Here is a 24,182-nt window from a genome sequence, read left to right on the forward strand (position 1 = left end):
AGGACAACGTTCGCATCTCATTATCCACATATTCCCCTCGTTCTCAAGAAGGGTTTCCATTAATGTGATGGTTTTCCAAGACTGGAAGACAGCAGACTACCTGTCCAGTTGAATTTTAGAGGAGATTAATTCTTAATAATTAATCTTTATTTCCCAAAGTTTCACCTTTTGTTCACTTTTACTACATCCAAAAACAGAAAAGAAATCTGAAGCAAGAAGAACCTTAATGAACCTAAGAACAAAATCGTCAACATCTCGACAAGAACATGACAGAAAGAATAAGAAGAAGAAGAAGAAGAAGAGGTGTGCGATGGTGAGTTGTACCAATAAATTCATGTGAACTACATTCACGTGCATGTCTTCTTCCTACCCTCCGCTATCTTTGGCGGTCAATTCACTGCTTGCTTGTCAGGTCCTCCGAGCTTCCCGAAAACTCTGTTTCGAGTTTTGGATGGACGCACAGGTGGCACAGAAGCTTTCTGTAGAGCATAAGCACAGCCAGCATTGCTCTGCTAGCGACATACACGGCCCATGTTCTTCCTCATTATTTTCCTTGGATCTCCATTTGGATTAATCCTGAGATGACAACCTTAAATTTCCTTATTTACATTACATATGCCAGCTGATCATCGAGTGTTGCTAATGAATCCCACCTCTGTCTTATCCATGGGTTTTCTTGCAGCCGAGGATTTTCTTCTCAAGTTCTCGTTACGCAAGCATCGGGACCTTTGTTCATCCCTGTGGGATCAATCAGGGCAGCGGCGCACGCCATCTCTGTCTCCAGATGATGACGCCGACGGCACTCCCAAACAGTAAAGGCAGTTTGGCGACCTATCCAACTCTATATACATTTTAACTCGTAGCCTCAATTCCCCTCCATTATAAATATGCCTCCGCAGTGTTACAACTGAAAGCATTTAAGCCTTTCCACTCGCTAATTGTTCTCTTTCTCCTTTTTCTGATTCTTGTCTCCCTCGCTGACTCATACGAACGCACAGAGAGAAAGATGGGTCTAAGAGACATCCAATCCACGCTGCCGCCAGGGTTTAGGTTCTGCCCCAGCGACGAGGAGCTGGTTTGCTATTACTTGTACAAGAAAGTGGCTAATGAAAGAGTTTTAGGAGGTACGCTGGTGGAGGTGGATTTGCACACTCGCGAGCCATGGGAACTTCCAGGTGGATGCATGCTTCTTTACCTTTTCGCTCCATTATTTTCTCAGTGCTCTTCTCTCTTTCATCGTTCCCACAGAGCAAACAAGATGAAACTTAGCGTCTCTTAGGAACAAAGTTTGATACAAATACGCACATATACCTTAGTAAGTTATATCTGATGTAGAAAGATCCAAATATGCACATATTAGCCTTTTCTTTGTGTAGAAAGTGGAGAGAACTAAATAGATCGCATTCATAGGCCAGCTTTGCTCCTGCGTGACTTAACATCCTACTATAACCTCACAGAATCACAACTGATTCCAACTGCAGATGAAAATATTCATAAACTATTGCTATAATTTATGGTTGATGTTGTTGTTGTTACAGTATAATCATAATCACTTTGATTCCATTTAGGTTTGGGATAAATACAATGATCCCATGGCATTACTAAACCTTCTAATGGCATTTTAACTCCATTCAGTGCGTGTGTAAATGTAGACAGACAGATATCTTAGCTGGTAAAGACTTTAAGCACAAGTAGATATGAACTGACACTAACTCGAGTTTATTAATAGTTACATTGTGCTTGTAAGGTGTCAACAAGTTTGTCCACTGATCCCTTCGAAAAGAAGTAACATTTTCTTAGTAAATTATGTAGTTTCCTGTTGAGAAAAAGAAAAGCAAACGTAAAGGATGTTACCATCCAGAAAACTGAAAGAACGTTGGTTTGAGTAGAATGACTCCATGAATTTGTCTTGTCTTCTCAATCTAACACAGACCATTCTAGATGTATTTTGCCCACATATTTTGAGGTTTGGTTATGGACACTAATATCCAGCATTGATGTGGTCAGAGGTGGCTAAGCTCAGCACCAACGAATGGTATTTCTTCAGCTTCCGGGACCGGAAATATGCCACTGGTTTACGCATGAATCGAGCAACAAAGTCTGGATATTGGAAGGCCACAGGTAAAGACCGTACTGTCTGTGAACCCACAACCCTCGCCGTCGTAGGGATGAGGAAGACTCTGGTCTTCTACAGCGGAAGAGCTCCAAACGGGGTAAAGAGCAATTGGGTCATGCATGAATTCCGACTGGAAGCACCGTATAGCCCTCCCAAGGTACTGATGGAACTGCTTTCACTAGGCTTCTGTTCTCTTAGACATCACAAACAACTAAGTGCGAATGAAGACGGAGCGAAGAAAAGAAATAGTTCTAGCAATCGATAGGAACCTTCCTCCACATGATGCTGCTTGTAGTTATGTAAGCAGTCCTTTTGATCACTTAACTGTGTGTAATTCTGACAGGAGGACTGGGTATTGTGTCGAGTTTTCCAGAAGAACAAAGGGAAGCCAATGGGCGACAGCTTGGAGAACGAGCATGGATGTTTGGGATCGTCACCTCCTCCTGTGCATGACCACACCATGGGAGATGAGTGCTACGAGACGATGATCACATCGTTTAACATAGTCACACAGGAAAGCCGGGAGGAGGACGACCTTAACTTTGCAGCACCGCGCGGCAACTATGTAGACTTCCCCGGGACGTTGGACAGCAGTATAATGATGGGAGTGGGCAGCGGTTCCAGAGGCGACGAGGAGGATGACTGCGAGTTGCTGCTCGATATGAGCTGCCTACAAGACCACAATCCCGTGGGAGGATGTTTCAGATTTCAAGGTACCAGCACGGATCAGTTCTTCTTCTAGGGATTGATTGAGATAGACGACGACGGACGTGTAAATGGTGGTGTGTTGGTTGTACAAGAAGCTCTACTTGAAGTAGCTAAAACAGTGAGCGATTGCAGTAAAAATACTTTGGCATGCGGAGATCTGTCTTACTGAATGAAAGACAAAAACAAAAAAGTCACTGCAGGAAACATTGATGATGAATACCAAAACAGTTTTCTATCTAATAACCCACGCCAAAGAGGAATCTGCGATAAGGAACGAGCAACGCATCCGTATGACGTGTCCCATCCGAATAATGACGTAATGACTTGCTACTAAAATTGAACAAACGCACGTCCGACTTATCCATAATGTGGATGAGTGGCTGAGAACGTTATATAATATATATATATATATATATATTGTAAAGTATCAAATATTTAATGTTGTTTCGTGGCCCTAATGGATAGGGCATTCTCATTTCTAATTTGAAAGAGAATAATAGGATAAACCTAAAAGAAGCAATGAAATATATGACTAATTACATATTAATTCATATCATGATCCCTATATCATACATTATATATGTATTATCTTTAGTATTTCGATCTTTATATTATATAATAATATATGTATATCGATACAATTAGCGAACGATCCCCATCTCTCATTATCATTTTTTTATTCATAATAATCAAATCTCCAACGATATTATCATCCATATTATCAATTAAAATATTAAAATTTTTATTTTTTATTAATAAAATTAATGATGTTAGAATAAATGGATCTAAATATTTTATTTTTATAATTATAAAAAAAATAATATAATTTTTTTAAATATAGAAAATGGTGTAATTAATCCTGAAATATATGTTATTTTTGATCTGAGAGACAGGATTTAGTGACGGTACTGCTCATTTCGTTCCAGCAGTCTGGAGGCTCGTTGGTTGCAGCTCTCGTTTCGCTGGAGCACTAGTCAAAATAATTGGGTTAACAATCTTGCCCTTTCTTTCTTTCGGTCTGTTAGGGTTGCCCACCCACTCTTCCGCTCTCTCGCCTCAAAATGGAGGTTTCCGTTCGTTTCTTCGGATCGACCGCCGCTCTCCATCGCCAATTCCGGCTGATCACCGTCCCCTCCTTACCTCTCCCCCTCCCAAACTCTAGATTTCCTCCGGTTGGCAGCAGCGGCTGCGGCTCTCCGACGCCGTTCGTCTTCCATCCGTGCTCTCGACTCGCACGACGATCCGCCGCCGGCCTTTGCTCCTCCCCGCCGCGATTGGCCAGTTCCTCCCTCTCTCTCCCACCTCTCCTCTCCCTCTCCCATCTCTTCGCCTCTATGTCTCCCCAAGAGGGAGCCCTCGCCTCCGAATCGGGTCTCAAGGAGGGCTTCGTCAACTGGGGTCGAGATCGGGATGTCCTGGAGGGGGGAGATTTAGGGCTTTACAGCGAGAAGGGAGCGATTTGGAGGGTCGTGATGCTCGGTTGGCTGGGAGCTGAGCCAAAGCATCTCAACAAGTACGCGGGGTTGTATACCTCCAAGGGGATCGAACCGGTGAAGTTCGTCATCCCGGTGAAGGAGCTCTTGGGTTTTGATCTGGGGAGGAGGGTACAGGATAAGATTGCTCGGTTCACTACAGAGCTTGTTTCTTGGTGCTCGCAGACTGAGGAAGATGGCAGAGAGCGTTGTCTGCTCTTTCACACCTTCAGCAATACGGGTTGGCTAACGTAAATAACTGACCTACCTGACCTATTTAATCAAAATTATAGAGATAACTGGAGTAAATTTAGGATCATGAAGTCACGCTATATGCATTGATTCCAGATCATCTTGTGTTGCACCATATAGTTAACGCATGTTATTATCAACATTAAACAAAAAATCTGTAAAAATTACTTTAGTGAGCATATTTCTGTGGAACTCTACAAATTGTAAATAGGCCACATTTCCTGTGAGATGGTAGCAGATTCTTCCTTATTAGCTATTCCTAAATCACTGGGCATCAATGCTGCCTTTCAATAGCCTTGTCGATGTTTTTATCAGAGGAGAAACTATTTGTTGGTTTTGCAGCTATGGAAGCATACTTGAGAACTTGCAAACAAGGCCTGATATAATTGAGAAGATCAAAGGATGTGTTATCGACTCTGGAGCTGACCCTGAGATAAGCCCTCAGGTTTGTGTACCGCTACTCTTGTGGGTTGCATTATATAATCTAATGTGAGCTTATGTTTCTGAATTTATCAAACGAGAGAGGATTGTTTAACTTGCGAGATAAGCATATTTACTTTATTAGACTCGGGTTCCACACCAGCATTCCACATTGTACTCATAACTTATCAACTTCTTTCTTTTGGTGGCACGAATAGTTAATGCTTCATTCTCGAGGTGACGGTATCTGATGATTTCAGAATAAGTTGCAGCATGAATAATATTGCATCTGTGGAAAACAAATACGCATGCAGATTGCATTAGGATTGAATTTTATGGAAGTTATCATAAATTCAAATTTTAAGATATTGCTGATGTCTTGGCATCTTTCCTCAGTCATACTTGTGAGTTTTTTTAAATCAAAATCACTCCAGCATTTCTTGTGATCAGATCTGTTTATTTGTTTTATTGACTATATCTCATGTTTTCTGGTTGCTTACAACTAACATCCCTACTTTCTATCAACTTATTAATTATTTAGAAAATTGGAGCAGTTTATACAATGCAAATTTCCAGGTGTGGGCTGCAGGATTTTCTGCTGCTTTGCTGAAAAAGCGTAGCTCCTTGATAAGCTCTTCTGATGAAAATAATGGAGTAGCCAAACCGGATATGAAAATGAATGGAACGGGCACAAAGGACAATAGTTCCTCTTTTGCTGAAATTTTAACATTATCACTTCTAGAAAAGTTTTTCACATTGGTTCTAATGCTGCCTGACGTAAACCAGTAAGTGCTTCTTTTTCTGCATATTTGTTTTTCTTTTTTCTTTCTATCCTTGATAGGCTTCTATATATGCATTTCCTTTGAGATTGATGCTCTGACAAAAGAATGCTCTCTTTAAATTGATTATATGCTAGAAAAGAATCCTTTTGAAGTTAATTTCAGCAATAGACTAATGCTATTTTTCTATACATAAATCTAGAGATACTGAGACTGACAGAAACGAAGAATGACATCGTTGAACTGGATTGTACTGTGATAAGTTTAATTTTTTTTTCCTGGAACTGTACTATATAACAGTAAGGTATATTCTCACAGGAGGCTGAGGAAGACCATCTCCATACTGTGGAATAAACAGCCGCTCTGTCCTCAGCTCTATCTGTACAGTTCAGCTGACATGGTCATTCCAGTCAACTCAGTAGAAAACTTTATCAAGGAGCAGAAGACCTCAGGAAGAATTGTACATGCTCATGATTTCGGTTCATCCCCACATGTTGACCATCTAAGGAGCTACCCTCATATGTATTCTGCCAAAATTACTGAGTTCATGGAAGAGTGCTGCACTGTGGTAGTCTAAACTAGTGACCCTTTATTATCATTTTTGTTGTGGTTTACTGATGAGGATCTGAAGTAAATAGCAAAATTTATTTTTTTAACAGGTGCCACAGGTGATTTCTTTCCAAAAAAAAGGAAACTTTTATTAAGTTAAATATCTATTACATCCCATACCTTTCCTCCTCAGAGCACAGAATAGAATACAAAAAGTATGGCCAGTTAGATCTCCACACCTGATCAACTTAAAAATCCTTATCTTGTACAGCTAGGGAATGAGAACTCCTGTTACCCTGTCTACAAACATGGTTGATCTTTACAACCCAAAAAATAGTATAAAGAGTTTGTGATCTTTCAGTTACACTTGTTTAGTGTTTTTGGCAGGACACAAGGCTAGAGAGGACACTAAAAGAAAGGAATTGCACATGCTTTGCAGGAGGGCATGGCCAAACTGGAAATTGAAAATGTTCTACAAATCCTCTGGATTCTATCCGTCACTCGAGTTCCTTCCTATTTTTGCTGTCTTTCTGGCCTTTGTGACAATGTTTTACAGATTAGTCATCTGAATTCACTTTCTTTCCTCCAAAAGAAGATAAAAAAGTTTCTTCCTATGGGGAAATTGTGTTCTTCCTTATTTTTCATTTTGTATTCGTTGGCTCTGTTATCTTGTGCATATGACATTACTGTATGCTTATTTGTTAAATATTCTCCCCTTTGGTGGGTTTTTAGCTAGTGTTGCTTCATAAAATGTGAGCTCTGCTCAGCTACTAATAATCGATTTATTTATTTCAGATAACAATGTGAAGAGGAACTGAGGATTGTACCTGAGCACGGTGTAAAATCAACCGGTGCAATTAATTCTACCTGACATTCGAAGTGATCATAGAACTCCTCAGTCTCTCAAACATTATTTGTTTGCGCCGGTTTGGTCATGGCATCATAATAGTCAGATCGCAAGTTCTTTTGACAGCAGTGTAACGACGTGTACGATGAGAAGTTGCATAGAATAATTGGATAAATTATCTAATAGTTAGTTATCTTTAGTATCTCGATCTATACATCTTAAAAAGGTATATTAATATCTCTATAATTATAAAAATAAAATATATAGATTTATTTATCTTAATGGTGTTAATTTTATCGATAAAAATATGAAAATAAAGGGTAAAAAGATAATTTTATGTTCGGTGGTCGTGGATGACAGCATTGTTAGTGTCGACCTGGACATAGTTGCTTGGTCGTTAACGACGACATCGATGAAAATGCAAAGCGACATCGTTCTACATCTGCGTTGGTGTCGACGTAGATGTAGAGCGGCGAAAAGGTTACTCTACGAGTGATGGTATCGAAATTGATGTGATAGCAAGGGTAGCGGTAGCAACTCTAGTGATTCAAGCTTCGAGTCGAGGCTAAATCTGCCCAATGGGTTAACGACGTCATCCATCTCCACGAGGAGCACACCATTGATCTCATTATTGCTTGTCTCGTATCGTTCTAGATCTGTGTCGATACTAACGTAGTTGTCGAACAATAATTATGTCGACATCAACACAGATGATGGTGGTTGTCGCTCGATAATTGCGTTAGCGTCGATGTAGATATAGAGCGATGCAAGGCGGGTGACGATGAAGTCGATGGTGCGCTCTTTGTGGAGGCAAGTGGGGTCATTGACTTGTTGGGTAGATCCCAACCTTGGCTCGAAATTGGGGTCATCGGAGCTCTTGCTGCTCCTTCAACTATCACGTTAGTTTTAGTATCATGTCTCATCGAGCAGTCTTTTCGTCACTCTATATTTGCGTCAGCATCCTAGCAACACCAATGTCTACCAAGCAGTCTTTTCGTCGCTTTATATTTGCGTCAGCATCCTAGCAACACCAATGTCTACCACCATCGACGCTAGCGATGTTATCGACGCTAGCGATGTTATTGACTGCCACCTAACGTTAATTTGTTGTACCTTTTAGTTTTATGTTTTCATTGATAAAACTGATATCATTAGGATAAATTGATCTAGATATTTTATTTTTATAAATATAATAATATTGATATAATTTTTTAAAAATATAAAAATTAAGACGTTAAAGGTATCTAATAACCGGAGACAATATGTAATTGGTTTGTTAATGCTTCCATCCAAACTTACACCGCTAATACAAACCAACACAAACATCATTGATTTTGGAAATAAAAGTCATAAATATTAAACTTCCAACTCTCGCTAGATCATCAGCAAGAAAAGGCAGGAACGCACATCAAATTTGTAGGACTTTCCTCCATGGTCATCTTCATCTCTGTTCAGATACCGGAGGTCACTTGGGAGGAAAGATTTCACAGACTCAAAGGAAACCCCCTGCATCCATTCATGATTCCGGCCCATGATCCGAGGCAGTCGGAGTACCCCATTGGGTGACGTCCACCATCTGGACACCACTGTTCCTGCCAAGCAAGCGCAAGAATTCCGTGTTTGTGTTCCTGTTCTGTCCAAAAGGGTCCTCTATCCTCTGACAAGCCTGCATCAGTACCGCATGGCTTCCATCCATGAACACCTCACGCGTGTTGTCATCTGACGGGAAACCCTGGGTTGCAACCCCGAGACCTATGTCACCCTCGCTCACGAAGACGAAGCTCTGAGAGCTCCCCTGCATGGCTCCGTACTTGGTGCGCATGGGATGAAGACCGCTAGAGAAGCTCCCGAGCTCTGAATCGTACTTGCATTCCGCAAAATTTAGGTTGCCTGGGATCTCAGTCAATGAGGGGAACTGTTGCGGTTGCGCTCCGTTGAAGGAGGATTGTAGATCGGTTGCGCCCGGCAAGGAGAAGGCCGGCTGACGATGTGGTTCGGCTGCCTTCTTGGCTGCCGGGCGCTTGTTCTTTCGGCAGCCGCCGCCGACCGGGACATTGCGGAGAGCTCCGCCTTTAGTCCAATACCTCCTGCACGCCTTGCAGAAGTACCTCGGCTGCGAGAGGCTGTAGTTGTTGTAGTAGCAGAACTTGGTGTGAGTCGAGTCACACCTGGGGCACTTGGCCTGCTCCTGCTGCGGCCTCAACCTTCTGTCACCGACTGGCAGCCTCGAGCATGAAAGCAGCTCCCCGGGTGTCGAGGAGAAGTCCATTCCGCCGTCCTCGCGAACGACGCTCTGCATTAAAGTGCGAGAAAAGAAAGGAAACAGAAGATCGATGAGCACTGACCCGATCGTCATCGTAATGTGTGAGCTGTGGTCCTAAAAACACATTATGCGCACTGGTTTCGGTGCCAGCAGAATAAACAAAGGTTAGAGGTCATGATGTGCACGAAGTCCATCGAGAGCCAAGAGTTACAGGCTCATTTGGTTTAGATGAAGCTCTTTCAGGTCTGACTTGGAAGCATTTGGAAAGACTTCGATGTTCAGGGAATGAGCAGACTTCTCTTATTAGCAGATAACCAAAGAACATCGATAAGATAATATTCATGACTGTAACAAGAAAAGGTGAGGACCGATGAATGCTCAGAGAAGGTTTTGTGCAATTGCTTACACCTTTAGCCAGTCAGATGATTCCATGAAGATCTGCATCGAAGGAGTGGAGATTATAGCCAGCCTCTCGCAAATGAATCAGAGAGGCTAAGATCAAGAACATCCAAGAAAAAGATGAGCTAGTGATGTTGCAGCAGCAGAAGAAGAAGAGGTCTTGAGACTAGGCTGAACGAAGTATTTATATATATAGGAGGGAAGAGAGGGGAGGAAAGGAGACGAGAGATAGTGACAGGAAATGGGAAGGGCAGAGTACCACTTTGGTTGGGTCAGTGAGGTGGGAAGACGAATGTGAATAAGAAGGGGAAAAAGAGTGGCGGAACGGCAACTGAGCTCTCCTTTACTGACTTCCTCGTCGAATCCCCACCTTCACCTTGTCCATCGTGGTGAACAAGCCGAAGCCTACCATCTCACTGACGTCGTCTGGCTTTTATTTGTCTTAGCCCCTCCCTTGTTTGCGTTCTTACTACCCACTCGGCATTAATTAATTCGAAGATCTCACTGATAAAAGTATTTTTATCTTTCATTGAAATAGAAAATATTTTCAGATTTATAGAGAAAGTTTATTTCCTGATGTTGTTAGATTTTTTTTCTCCTTTATATATATATATATATATATATATTCGAATGCTCCTGCCGCCGAGCAAGAATCCAGTCAGCAATGGGCCCGAATTGGGACCCGCCAACTGTCCTTGCGACACGATCTGCCAGCCGTCGGATGGAAGAATCCAGACGTGTCGGCGCCGTCATGTGACGGGTACGTTTGGAATATTTGGGGCTTCGCCAAAGCCGAAAGGCCACTCCACGCGTGGGACCCGTTCCTCTTCGCCACTCTGTAGCAACGGTGTGGTGGAGCCCACCTCGCTCTCTTTTTCTCGTATCTCTTCTTCGTCTCGTATCTTTGGTTTTTCTCTTTCCAGCTTTTTATGTTTCTTCCTAGTTACTTTTCCTCGGTCCTTCGTTCTCCGCCCACAAGCAACGTATCGATTCGCACAGGCCCACGCACATGGGTCCCATAAGGTGACATCGGCGTGACCTCCTGTTCTCCTCTTGGTGGCGGTACATGCAGTGGTAGCGAAGTCGCGGATAGAGGGGTTTTGCCACGTGCAACGTAACTGAGGTGTCGGCAAGACGTTAATGGTCAAATGTAATCTCCCACGCGTGAAGATCTCACGTCGTCGTCGTCGTCGTCCCCATCGCCATTTCCCGTGCTGTCTCTTCCGATCGATCATGTCGCTTTCCAATCGAGATAGCCACTCAGTCAAGAAAGCAAGAACGAAAGATTGTGTCGTGGGGGTTGGTCGTGGTCGGTTGGGACGAGGATAAGTTTGATTCGGTTTACAAAATCTAAAGAACCGAGCTTTCCGCAATCCCAATTTCCCAACCGATTACCAAAGCTGATGCGAATGTGTCGAAGAGAACACTGATTAGGTCCGCAAGCCACAATCACAAACACACCGTTTGGTGTTCTGAAGGGTCATGAAGATGACCACAAGATCATCACGACGTTTGCAAAGCTCCCTTCTCACTATGTTATCCATTCTACACCGCGTTTTTCCTCTCCCATCCATTCAACGTTCATGTTCATCGAATTTGCTTTTATCTTTGTCAAAGTTTATTAAGAAAAAATATCATTTATGTCTTGATCAATCCGATGTAATTTGAACATGTGCATAGAATTATCTGAAATCACTCCGAGATTACTACGATATGCCTCCGAGATAACTCTGAGGTGGCTCCAAGGTAAAAGTGTTGAGCCCTCGAGGTAGATCCTAGACGACTCTAAAGTGAAGGTGTTGAGCTCCCAAGGTGCCACTTGCATGAAGATCAAGGTCGGGGGGATTTCTCGACCCGATCCATCCAATGCTCAAATTAGTAATCCGAAATCCCTAAATATGAGCTCGAGTAGTTTGAGAAATGAAAGAGTCCTCCGTATTTCTCTATTTAGAATGTATTTTTATATCTTGAAGTAGGGAAAGAAAGTTTTTAATGTCGTTTCTTGTTATAAAAAAAGATAAAGGAGTTTAGGATTGTCTTGTAATAAAAGGAGAAAAGAAAGTTTGTGATTGACTTTCTAGCTTGTGTTTATCTACTTTTAATCTTTATACAAATAGGCGAATGGAGGATGACTTGGATGACATATAACAATCACATGTTAACTGACGGTAGATTCTATATCATTACCCCCCTTACACGTCATTTGGTTTTTTTAGCATAGGAGTGTTTGAGATCTCATCCTATAGGTTGGGTTTTTCCAATTTAAGTGTCTGGGGTACGTTAGGCTTATGCCTTCATCGTAACAATTTTTTATTAGTGTCGGTTGAGTTTTCCAACTCAAATGCTTCGGGCACATTTAGCTCATGCCTCTGTTATATTGGATTTATCTCGGCATCGGTCCGGTTTCTCGACTCACACACCTCGGGTACATTTAGCTTGTGCCTCCACCATAGCAGATTTACCTCGACGTCAGTTGGGTTTTCCAACTCACAAGTCTTGGGTACATTTGGTTTGTGCCTCCATCATAGCTGATTTACCTCAACATTAGTCAGGTTTTTCGACTCACACTCCATGGGCGCATTTAGCCTATGCCTTCATCATAGCGGATTTATCTTAGCACGGGTTGGGTTTCCTTGACTTATGTGTATTAAGCGCATTTGGCCTTGTACTTCCATCATAGTGAATTTATCTCAGCGCGGATTTATCTTGGTGTGGGTCGAGTTTTCCTAGCTTATATGTCTTGGATGCATTTGGCCTTATACCTCCATCGAAGTGAATTTATCTTGGCGCATTTCGAGTTTTCCTAACTTATGTGTCTTTGGTGTATTTGGCCTTACGCTTCCATCATAGCTGATTTATCTTGGTGCAAGTTGGGTTTATTTGACTCACGTATCTCGAGCGCATATGGTCTTGTACTTTTGTCATAGCGAATTTATCTTGGTGTGAATCAGGTTTTCTCGACATAGGTGTCTCGAGCGCATTTGACCTTTCTCCTATGTCGTAGCAGATTTATTTTAGCATGGGTGGGTTTTCTTGACTCGCGTCTCGAGCGTATTTTGCCTTATGCTTTTACCATAGCAAATTTAACTTGGCATGGGTCAGGTTTTCTCAACTTATGCATCTTGAGTTCATTTAGCCTTACACCTTCATTATAGCAAATTTATATTGGTGTGGGTCAGGTTTTCTCGACTCATGCGTCTTGAGCGTATTTGACCTTGCTTCTCCACTATAACGGATTTATCTTGGCATAAGTCAAATTTTCTTGACTCACACATCTCGGGTGCATTTGGCCTTGTGCCTTTACCATAGCAAATTTATCTTGGCACAAGTTGGGTTTTTTTTACTCAAGCGTCTCGAGCGAATTTGGCCTTGCGCCTCCATTGTAGTAGATTTCAAATCTATTCTCAATTGTGGCATATCTTGGGTCTTTTTGCTATGGCAAGCTTTAAATCTTCTCTTCGTTATAGTGGATTCATGTCCCTTCTTCGTCGTAGCAGATTTTGGGTCTTCCCGTAATGGAGGGCTTTAAATCTTCTTCCTACTATGATGAATTTCCTATCCCTTCTCTATCTAGCAAATCTTAGGTCTTCCCATCGTGGCGGGCTTCAAATCTTCTTTTTGTTGTGATGAATTTCAAATCCCTTCTTTGTCATAGTGAATATCAAGTCTTCTCGTTATGGCTTGCTTCAAATCTTCCTTCTGCCATGGTAGGTTTTATGTCTCTTCTCTACTATAGTGGATCTCGGGTCTTTCCACGATGGCGGGCTCCAAATATTATTTTTGTCATGGTAGATTTCATGTCCCTTCTCCACTGTAGTGGATCTCAAGTCTTCCCATCATGACATGTTTCAAATCTTCTTTCCACTATGGCGGGTTTCAAATATTCTTTTTGCCGTGATGAGTTTCATGTCCCTTCTCCATCGTAGCGGATCTCGAGTCTTCTCATTGTTGTGGGCTTCAAATCTTCTTTCCATCATGATGGGTTTCATGTCCCTCCTCTACTATAACGAATCTCGGCTCTTCCTGCCATGGCGAGCTTCAAATTTTCTCTCCACTATGGATGATGTCGATTTAGATTGACACATGGCGATGCTCTTCGTTGGAGACGTCACGGTGGATCTCATTGCCTATGATGATCTTGGCAATAGACCGAAGGTCAAGCTGGTCGATGGTTGCTTATACTCGGCTCTTCTTCTTCAAGGCAGACAACGATCACGATAACCAAAACTCCACAGAGAACATGAAGGTCTCTTCCACGGTGAGCATGGGGTATAAGAGGTTGTCATGTATGTCATAAGTGAAGATCAACTCAAGGAGCCAACTCTCAAGTTTCTTGTCATTGAGGATGATGGGACCTGATAAGCTTTCCCACACGATGCGGGTTGCAAGGGCATCGATTAGGGTGGGCTTGCTGGAGCCATTCATCCCTAGCACTGTGAAGATCTCCCCTTCTCCTACCTCATCAAAGATAAAATTCAACAACATCTCGATCTTAGAGATTGCCTTTGGCGGCATAAGGCTAGCGAGGGGGGGGGGCAATGGCAAAGTCATTCTTGGGTAAGAGATAACTTTTGATCCTTCTTCACATTGTATGAGAGATCGATGGAGGCAAGGACAACGGGGACAAAAGCAAAAGGCTAAGTAATCGCCAACGTCACCTCTAGGGCCGAAGTCATGAAGCTTGAGGATGTGGTGCTTCAGGGAGACATAGCCATAGCTCTTAGCGACATCACCATTGTGAGTGTCACTGATGCACTTGAACAGCTTACTATGGGTAGACTTACCGTCATTGTCACCTCTGGAGTCCTAGCTGGTATTAGCTCAAGAGTTGTTGGATGAACAACTAGCGATGGTGATGGACTTGCTGCCACCACCACCTCCAAAGTCCTAGTTGGTATTAGCTTGGGGGTTATGGTAGCCAAGCAGGCCGTCACGATCGATGTCCTTGGCCAGCCACTAAGGTGTATCGTAGATTAAACAAAGATAACTTATCCATGAACCAAGGCATGGTATCGCTTCAGTATCCCTTTCTATCTTGTTGGAGTCTTCTTTTGGGCTACTTGGGGCAAAAGCATAATAACAGTTTGCATCATGCCCATCAGCGTCTGCACCTATAGGGTGAGGTTTAGGAATATCTCAACAGGAACTGTTAGTTTGGCAAGTCCCATAGTCCCAAATCGGAAAAATCAGACTTGTTATCTCCTATTGAATTATAAATAAGGGTCTGAGCTTTGAAGTCAGAGACACCACAAGTGGCACCACAAGAAAAACTTAAGTGTTTGCTTTGGGTTTAAGTCCATACTCAGTTAAATAGTTTGGGCTTATAGTTGAGGTTTTTTCTTGTTTAGTATTTTCGGGTGTTTTATGGCCTAGGAACATCTTCCTAAGGAATTTGTAATAGTCCCTTTTATAGTAGTGATTTGCTCCTCTTTCGTCCGTGAATGTAGGTCAAAGTCAATTGACCGAACCACGTAAATCTGGTGTTCTTGTCGCTTCTTTTATTCTTCTGCTTTATTGTCTTTGTTGGGTTACCAAAATTACCCTTTGGTAAATATCCCGAGGCTAGCTCTAACAAGCTGGTATCAGAGCCTGGTTCTGGGATCTTTTGGCAACAATGACAATAGCAAAGATCATTGTCGAGAAATTCGACAGAAATATCAACTTTGGCATATGGCAACTCAAGATGGAGGCCATTCTGGTTCAAGACAGAGTTGATTTGGCATTATAGGGAGCTGAGAACATTCCAAATGGTACGTCAAAGGAAGATCTTGCAGGAATCTCTCTGACGAGGTTTTACGGGAGGTAGTTACGGAGACTACGGCTAAGAGCATGTGAGACAAGCTTAAACCCTTGTATATAAAGAGGACAGTAGAGAATCGTCTCTACTTAAAGCAGAGTTTGTATATGCTTCGGATGACTGAAGGTACATCTATACTCTCACATCTTGATAAATTTGATTCCTTGGTTATGGATTTGGAGAATATAGATGCAAAAATTGATGATGAGGATAAGACCCTATTACTCTTGTGTTCTCTTCCCCAATCTTTTAATCATTTCCGTGATACTTTGATTTATGGAAAAGAAACAGTTTCGTATCAAGAAATTAAATCTGCACTGAAATCTAAGGAGCAAATAGATAGAGATATCACTGGGGAAAGTAGAGAGAATCAGGCTGAAGGTCTGGTTGTTAGGGATAGAATAGATAAAAGAGAATTTGATAGTGGTAGATCTAAATCTAGATCTAAACCCAGACATAGAAATTTGGAATGCAGATATTGTCATAAAATGGGGCACATTAAGACTGATTGCTTTAAATTGAAAAATAAATTAAAGCAAAAGGGAAAACTTGTTGAGAAAACTACTGAGTCCGCTGAAGCTAGTGTAGCATCTGATGAGAATGTTGAAAATATTTTCTTTGTTACTGATGACAGGACGATGTCTAAAATTGAATGGATTTTAGATTCTAGTTGTTCATATCACATATGTCCCAATAGGGATTTGTTTTCCACATATGAATCTTGTAATGGTAGAATTGTTTTGATGGGCAATAATGTCGCATGTGATGTTGTTGGTAGAGGAACAATCCGAATTAAAATGCATGATGGTATTGTGAGGACGCTCACTAATGTTAGACATGTTCTTGATTTAAAAAAGAATCTCATCTCTTTAGGCACCCTAGAGGCCCTTGGGTGTAAATACACAGCTGAAGGTGGAGTTATGAAAGTTTCTAGAAATGCTTTTATTGTTATGAAAGCTTGTAGGTCTGGTAGCTTGTATATTTTGCAGGGAACTACTATCACAAGCTCAGTTGCAGTCTCGTCATCATCATGGTCTGATTCTTTTCAGTTAAACTCTTCTACTCAAAGAATACCAATAGATGGTCCTGAGTCTACTAACGAAGTTGCTCTAGAGGAAGAGCAATATTCCATAGCCAATGATAGATCATGAAGAGATATTCGACCACCACAAAGATATACAAATTTGGTTGCATATACTTTGTCTGTTGCAGAAGAAACAAGTGAAGTTGGTGAGCCTACTTCCTACTCAGATGCAATTTTTTGTGATAATTCCGCTAAGTGGTTGATCGCGATGAATGAAGAAATTGAATCTCTCCATCGGAAAAGAACTTGGGATCTTGTGAAGCCGCATTCGAGTAAGAAAATTGTTGGATGCAAATGAGATATCATTGCTAAGGGAAAGGTCCTTGTTCAGAAAATTTATACAAAGGACAATCCAACTGATATGCTTACAAAGCCTCTTCCGGTTTACAAGTTCAAGCAGTGCTTGGACTTGGTTGGTGTTCATTATTGGTGATTGCCCGTTGGGGCTTTTATGAAGAAGGTGGAGCAAGTTTTGTTGGGACATGCCAAGGTGGAGATTTGTTAGTTTGGCAACTCCCATAGTCCCATGTCGAGAAAATCAGACTTGTTATCTCCTATTAGAACTATAAATAAGGGTCTGGGCTTTGAAATCAGAGACACCACAAGAAAAACCTAAGTGTTTGCTTTGGGTTTAAGTCCATACTCAGTTAAATAGTTTGGGCTTATAGTTGAGGTTTTTTCTTGTTTAGTATTTTCGGGTGTTTTATGGCCTAGGAACATCTTCCTAATGCATTTGTAATAGTCCCTTTTGTAGTAGTGATTTGCTCCTCTTTCGTCCGTGGATGTAGGTCAAAGTCAATTGACCGAACCACGTAAATCTGGTGTTCTTGTCGCTTCTTTTATTCTTCTGCTTTATTGTCTTTGTTGGGTTACCAAAATTACCCTTTGGTAAATATCTTGAGGCTAGCTCTAACAGGAACGAGTAGGTGGCTTGGGTTGGTCTTGTTTTCTTCGTCAAGGTGACCTTGGAGTTAGAACTAATGGTGGTCGCTCCTACCGTGACCTCTTTCGCATCTTCTCGCACTTGAGATTATTATCTTGACAACTATGTATTGGTTGGCCCTCTAGAGGACCTCAGGTATAGTTATCAACGACCTCTTCACCAATGACCAAAAAAGGAGAGAAGGCCTATGCCCCATCATGAAGGTTTGAATCACGAGTGAGTGATGGATGAGTATCTTGTATGTCTCGAATTTTGTTGGTGAACTAGGCGACGAAATTGGAGAGTGTCTCTTCCTCCCACTGCCTAAATCCGAGCAACATTACTATCGATAACTTCGGGTGTACATTCTCGAGGAAGTAGAATTCAAACTTCTTTAGAAGCTGAACGAATGAGCCGACCAAGAGTGGCTTCAAACGAGAGTGCTACTCTCACGTCAAGGCTCTCAATGTAAGTAAGAACGCATGGCAATCAGAGCGTTCGAGATGCTATAGAGAGACATCTAGATGTGGAAGGCAGCAATGTGTTCAACCGAGTTGATACATCATCAAAGGCTTCCAACAATGAGAGGCAAAAGTTGGTCGAGATTGATTCCTCTTAAATGTTTTGGGTGAATAGAGATTGACTTGAAGTAGGATCGATCGGATTCTCCCACTTGGGATGTTGAAACTCTCATCGCATCTCATCTAGGTATTGGTCAATTTGCCGTAGTTGGACATTTAGGGAGTCATATATTGAATCCATCAATTGGGTCTCAAATTGGGCCAAAGCAGAGTGATGGTGCGGTGGTGCATTAAACTCCATTGTTAGGGAGTGGGGAGTTTCTTTGGCTAGCAATTTCATGGACCTCGAGCGATCCTAAGATGCTAGCATCGCATTGGTTTGGAGATTATGATGGGTGCTAGTGTTAGTGGCAGTTGAGGCATCGTCCATGGCTACAGATGGCGACACCATTTGTTGGGTTAGTTGAGGCAAGAGTAGGGCAACAACTTGCAACATGCTTATAATTGTTTGCACCTGATTGGCAAGGTTCAGGAACATATCGACAAGAATGAGCATGTGGCTCGAGTTTATTCCTAAGGGTGGGGGGTCTAGGTTGTTGAACAAATGCTAGTGCCTCATCGATGTTTGTGCCAAGATGGACATATCGACATATGGGAAGGATGAGTATTGCTCTCTAGAGTAAAAGTGTTATGAGTTAGAGGCGAGGCCTTATCGCTGGAGCATTCGTTGAGAGTGTTGATAGGCAAACATTCCTGCGACATTGACCCTTCTTCTAACGCTAAACTTTAGGAAAAAATGTCACTGATATCTTAGTTAGCTCAATGTGGTCTGGACTCGTATGCGTAGGAACATCCAAAGTGTCTTTGGGTGGGCTTTGAGGTGGAGGTGTCGAGCTCCCAATGTGGCTTTGAGATAGATCCAAGGTGGCTCCAAGGTAGAAGTGTCAAACTCCCAAAATGGATTCAAGATGGAGGTGTCAAGCTGTCGAGGTGGCTCCAAGGTGGAGGTATCAAGTTCCTGAAATGGTTTCGAGGTGGAAGTATTATGCTCCTGAGGTGCCACCTACACAAAGACTAAGGTTAGGACCCGATCCCTCTAACACTTAAGTTAGTAATTCAATATCCCTAAATGTGGGCTAAATAGTTCGAGAAAGAAAAGAGTCCTTCATATTTTCTTATTTAGGATGTATTTTTATATCTTGAAGGAGAGGAAGGAAGTTTGTGATATCCTTTCTTGTTATAAAGGAAGATAAGAGAGTTTAAATTTTTTTTCATTTATCATAAAAGGAGAGAAGTAATTTTGTGATTGCCTTCCTTACCATAATGAAGGAGATGGAAGTTTGTTTTTATGAAGGATGATTTGGATGATATATGACTGTCAGTTGATGATAGATTCCTAAAAGAGAAAATACCAAACACTATCAACTCACCATGACACCCAAGCAATGATGTGGGTAGAAGAACTCCCGCCTTCCCTCTACAATCACTTGCAGGAGAGCGATTCAATGATCCTTGCCCGTCTCGATCCTCGAAAAAGACTAACAAGATCCATTTATTATTTTTTGCCTACTACAAGCAAACTAACACCTCCAGCTTCAACTTTGGGAAGGCCCACACACACGATAACAAAGAGCATTAAAGTCCCGACAATGTGGTTCGACTTCCCCAACTCCTCTTTTTGGACGAATGTCATAGAGGACCATCCTCAACTTATCCCAAACAAGCTCAAAACTCTGATGAACCATGCTACCATGATCGCCCTTCCCTAATGCCACTCATCAGGGGGCATGCTATCAACTACCATCATTAATAAGCCCCCAAGCGACCTAAGGGGCACCCTAACCCATTGCTGGTCTTATGCCACCGGCTACCCAAGTATAAAAGTCATCCCCTGAACTCAGACAAAGGCAAGTGGGCTTCATCTAAACTCTTCAAAGCTCTACTAAACCCTCTTCACTTCTTTACTCACTTAATCATCGAAGGTGTTGAGTCGGGACATCCTCCGACGTTGATCGCTTGTGCAGAGTCCTCCTTGACAAGACCAAGGCGCATCTTGGGACGACACCGAACCCTCTTCAACAAATAAGCCGCACCTCGGGATGACCTTGGACCAGCCACCGTAAACTAGCAACGCCTCGAGAGTCCATATGTCACCTCAGCTTCCCGCTCGGATCATTCCCTTGTGACCCACATGATCTTCTTGGATGGGTCTATGCCTTCAGGATAGAATCAGATTATGCTAACTCTCCGATTAACGATACTCAGGCAATAACAATTCCCTATCGAAGTTAATAACATCGATGAAAGTATGTGACACGTTCAGATTCCCGGATGGGTACCGTGATTGGTTTGTTTTCGGCCCATTAGGCCATGAGATCGTCTCAAAGCCCAATACTTGTTGCGCAGCCCAACGACTTGCACGTGCAAAATCCACTAAGGAAATGTATGCGTTTGTCGTGTAATTTAAGCCCGTTCGCTCTGCTCGTCAACTCCCAAAAACATGGAGCAAATGAGCATTCGCATGCATGATGATGGCTTCAGGCTTTGGTTTATGGTGAAGAGAAGAAGAGAGAGAGGCCCGACCAAGTGTCGGAAATATGAAGGGGAAGAAAGTAACGGTTGCTCAACAATCCGGGTAAAACGCAATGGCTTGCGGGCGACAAAATTCTACAAAATTAGAAAGCCTGGGAGCAATATATAAGAGAAAAATTGGAAGCGTGAATCAATGAGCTCCTGCAACAACAATAGCATCCACAACCTCTTCGTCTCCTGCTAAGTAGCTTGAACAACATACCGAGGGCCAGAATGAGGAAGCCTGACTCCCCAATCCTTCTCTTCCTCCTCCTCCTCGCCTTCCTACTGGCTTCCATCTTTGCTGTTGATGCCCACGACGTCGTCTGCAAGTGCCAGAGAGTTCGCGGCCACCATCGAACCTCCCACTCCGGCCAAAACAGCAAGCAAAAGGGCGGTCAGTCGGACGGCAGAACCAGCAGCGACAATTCCGCTGTCGACTCCCACAACAGTGCTGGAACTGGGAACCAATCCTCCTCTTCTTCCTCATCCTCACAGTCATCGTCGTCCTCATCATCCTCATCCATGTCTCACAACAGTACCGGAGCCGGCAGCCAAACCTCCTCTTCACCGCCGCCATCGTCATCGGCCTCATCATCCTCATCCGATGTCACTGTGTCTCACAACAGTACCGGAGCCGGCAGCCAAACCTCCTCTTCATCGCCGCCGTCGTCATCGTCATCATCCTCATCCGATGTCACTGTATCTCACAACAGTACCGGAGCCGGCAGCCAAACCTCTTCATCGCCGCCGTCGTCGTCGTCCTCGTCATCCTCATCCGATGTCACTGTGTCTCACAACAGTACCGGAGACGGCAGCCAAACCTCCTCTTCATCGCCGCCGTCGTCATCGTCCTCATCCGATGTCACTGTGTCTTACAACAGTACCGGATCCGGCAGCCAAACCTCCTCTTCATCGCCGCCGTCGTCATCATCCTCATCATCCTCATCCGATATCACTGTGTCTAACGACAGTACCGGAGCCGGCAGCCAAACCTCCTCTTCATCGCCGCCGTCGTCATCGTCATCATCCTCATCCGATGTCACTGTGTCTCACAACAGTACCGGAGCCGGCAGCCAAACCTCCTCTTCATCGCCGCCGTCGTCGTCGTCCTCGTCATCCTCATCCGATGTCACTGTGTCTCACAACAGTACCGGAGACGGCAGCCAAACCTCCTCTTCATCGCCGCCGCCGTCATCGTCCTCATCATCCTCATCCGATGTTACTGTGTCTCACAACAGTACCGGAGCCGGCAGCCAAACCTCCTCTTCATCGCTGCCGTCGTCGTCGTCCTCGTCATCCTCATCCGATGTCACTGTGTCTCACAACAGTACCGGAGACGGCAGCCAAACCTCCTCTTCATCGCCGCCGTCGTCATCGTCCTCATCCGATGTCACTGTGTCTTACAACAGTACCGGAGACGGCAGCCAAACCTCCTCTTCATCACCGCCGTCGTCGTCGTCGTCATCATCCTCATCCGATGTCACTGTGTCTAACAACAGTACTGGAGCCAGCAGCCAAACCTCCTCTTCATCGCCGCCGTCGTCATCGTCCTCATCCGATGTCACTGTGTCTCACGACAGTACCGGAGCCGGCAGCCAAACCTCCTCTTCATCACCGCCGTCGTCGTCGTCCTCATCATCCTCATCCGATGTCACTGTGTCCCATGACAGTACCGGAGCCGGCGGCCAAACCTCCTCCTCATCGCCGCCATCATCGTCGGCCTCATCATCCTCATCCGATGTCACTGTGTCACACAACAGTACCGGACCCAGCAGCCAAACCTCCTCTTCATCGCCGCCGTCGTCATCGTCCTCATCATCCCCATCCGATGTAACTGCGTCTCACAACAGTACCGGAGCCGGCAGCCAAACCTCCTCTTCGTCGTCGTCGTCGTCCTCGTCATCCTCATCCGATGTCACTGTGTCTCACAACAGTACCGGAGACGGCAGCCAAACCTCCTCTTCATCGCCGCCGTCGTCATCGTCCTCATCCGATGTCACTGTGTCTCACAACAGTACCGGAGCCGGCAGCGAAACCTCCTCTTCATCGCCGCCGCCGTCGTCGTCCTCATCATCCTCATCCGATGTCACTGTGTCTAACAACAGTACCGGAGACGGCAGCCAAACCTCCTCTTCATCGCCACCGTTGTCATCGTCCTCATCCGATGTCACTGTGTCTCACAACAGTACCGGAGACGGCAGCCAAACCTCCTCTTCATCGCCGCCGCCATCGTCGTCCTCATCATCCTCATCCGATGTCACTGTGTCTCACAACAGTACCGGAGCCGGCAGCCAAACCTCCACTTCATCGTCGCCGTCGTCATCGACCTCATCATCCTCATCCCAATCCCACAACAGTACTGGAGCTGGCAACCAAACCTCCTCCTTGCCATCGCCACCGTCATCGTGGTCGTCCTCATCAAATGTCAGCACGTCCTACAATAGTAGCACATATGGAAACCAGACCTCCTCGTCATCCTCATCGTCGTCGTCCTCCTCCTCCCCCTCCTCCTCCATTGTCGACGGTAGCAGCAATGCGGACCAGCGCTCTTTTGGCGTGAGCTTGGGACATGCCGGCGGCAGTCTCCCCTCCCCCTCCGCCATCGTCCACCTGCTTAAGTCGCATGGCATCTCCAAGGTTCGCCTTTTCGTACCCATCCCCGGTGTCCTCTCGGCTCTGAAGGGCACCGGGATTCAGATCATGGTCGGCGTGCCCAACGAGAAAATCATGCATCTCTCCATGGGTGGTGTTGACGCCGCCCTCGACTGGTTGAAGGCGAACATTCTCAAATTCGTGGACCCCAAGCAGGTGTGCTACCTTGCCGTCGGCAACGAGGTACTCCAAGCGCACCCTTTAATCATCCGGCACCTCGTGCCAGCCATGTACAATCTTCACAAGGCGTTGCAGACGTCGGGACTCGATGCCGCCATCAAGCTATCTTCGCCGTGTGCCTCACACATTCTGGGCGTTCTGATGCCTCCGTCGGCCGGAGCGTTCGCTCCATTCTGCCTCCCCGTGATCCGGCCGATGCTGAAGTTCCTATCAGAGACCGGGGCGCCCTTCATGGTGAACATGTACCCGTTCCTCCGCTTCATCCATGATCCCACGAGCATAGCCTTGAACTTCTGCCTCTTCAGAGGGAACGCGCAGCCGATGCTGGACGGTGGCCGGCACTATACAAACATGTTGGAGGTAATGATCGATGCCCTGGTGACGGCGATGGAGAGGGAGGGGTTCGGGGGGATCCGGGTGATGGTGTCGGGGACAGGATGGCCGACGGCAGGGGACAACGCCGCCACCCCTGCGAACGCAGCAGCTTACGTAGAGGGGCTTATGCAGCGGGCGTCCAATGGAATGACAACGCCGAAGAGGCCGAATCAACCCGTGGAGGTGTTCTTATCTGATATGTTCAAGGAGCACGTACAAGGCGTAAAAGCGTTCCATAGGTTTTTCGGCATCTTCAACATTGATGGCAGCCC

General features: G+C 44.3%; 3 protein-coding genes across 8 annotated transcripts; 2 read left to right on the top strand and 1 right to left on the bottom strand.

Moving 5' to 3' along the window:
- The first annotated feature begins 964 nt into the window (after window positions 1–964).
- Window positions 965–2,858, top strand: LOC103995195 (NAC domain-containing protein 100-like). The gene is made up of 3 exons (XM_009415734.3): window positions 965–1,175; window positions 2,008–2,273; window positions 2,460–2,858. The coding sequence occupies exons 1-3, from the start codon at window positions 1,007–1,009 to the stop codon at window positions 2,856–2,858; spliced, it is 834 nt and encodes a 277-aa protein (XP_009414009.2). The 5' UTR covers window positions 965–1,006.
- An 889-nt stretch (window positions 2,859–3,747) lies between these two features.
- LOC135586698 (uncharacterized) lies at window positions 3,748–7,338 on the top strand. Of its 6 annotated transcripts, none has more exons than XM_065093002.1 (5): window positions 3,748–4,547; window positions 4,891–4,993; window positions 5,545–5,753; window positions 6,066–6,315; window positions 7,092–7,338. In XM_065093002.1, the coding sequence occupies exons 1-5, from the start codon at window positions 3,886–3,888 to the stop codon at window positions 7,101–7,103; spliced, it is 1,236 nt and encodes a 411-aa protein (XP_064949074.1). In that variant the 5' UTR covers window positions 3,748–3,885; the 3' UTR covers window positions 7,104–7,338. The 6 variants fall into 6 exon arrangements, with proteins under 6 accessions (XP_064949074.1, XP_064949075.1, XP_064949070.1 ...); XM_065093003.1 differs by having other exon boundaries at window positions 6,066–6,312; XM_065092998.1 differs by lacking the exon at window positions 7,092–7,338 and adding an exon at window positions 6,672–7,031.
- Window positions 7,339–8,452: 1,114 nt separating this feature from the next.
- Window positions 8,453–9,973, bottom strand: LOC135598057 (dof zinc finger protein DOF1.7-like). Its single transcript, XM_065091580.1, has 2 exons — window positions 9,815–9,973; window positions 8,453–9,436 (listed from the first exon to the last, which is right to left on the bottom strand). The coding sequence occupies exons 1-2, from the start codon at window positions 9,848–9,850 to the stop codon at window positions 8,660–8,662; spliced, it is 813 nt and encodes a 270-aa protein (XP_064947652.1). The 5' UTR covers window positions 9,851–9,973; the 3' UTR covers window positions 8,453–8,659.
- Between the last annotated feature and the right edge of the window lie 14,209 nt (window positions 9,974–24,182).

The sequence above is a fragment of the Musa acuminata genome, chromosome BXJ2-1 (assembly GCF_036884655.1).
Source record: "Musa acuminata AAA Group cultivar baxijiao chromosome BXJ2-1, Cavendish_Baxijiao_AAA, whole genome shotgun sequence".
Classification (NCBI taxonomy): domain Eukaryota; kingdom Viridiplantae; phylum Streptophyta; class Magnoliopsida; order Zingiberales; family Musaceae; genus Musa; species Musa acuminata.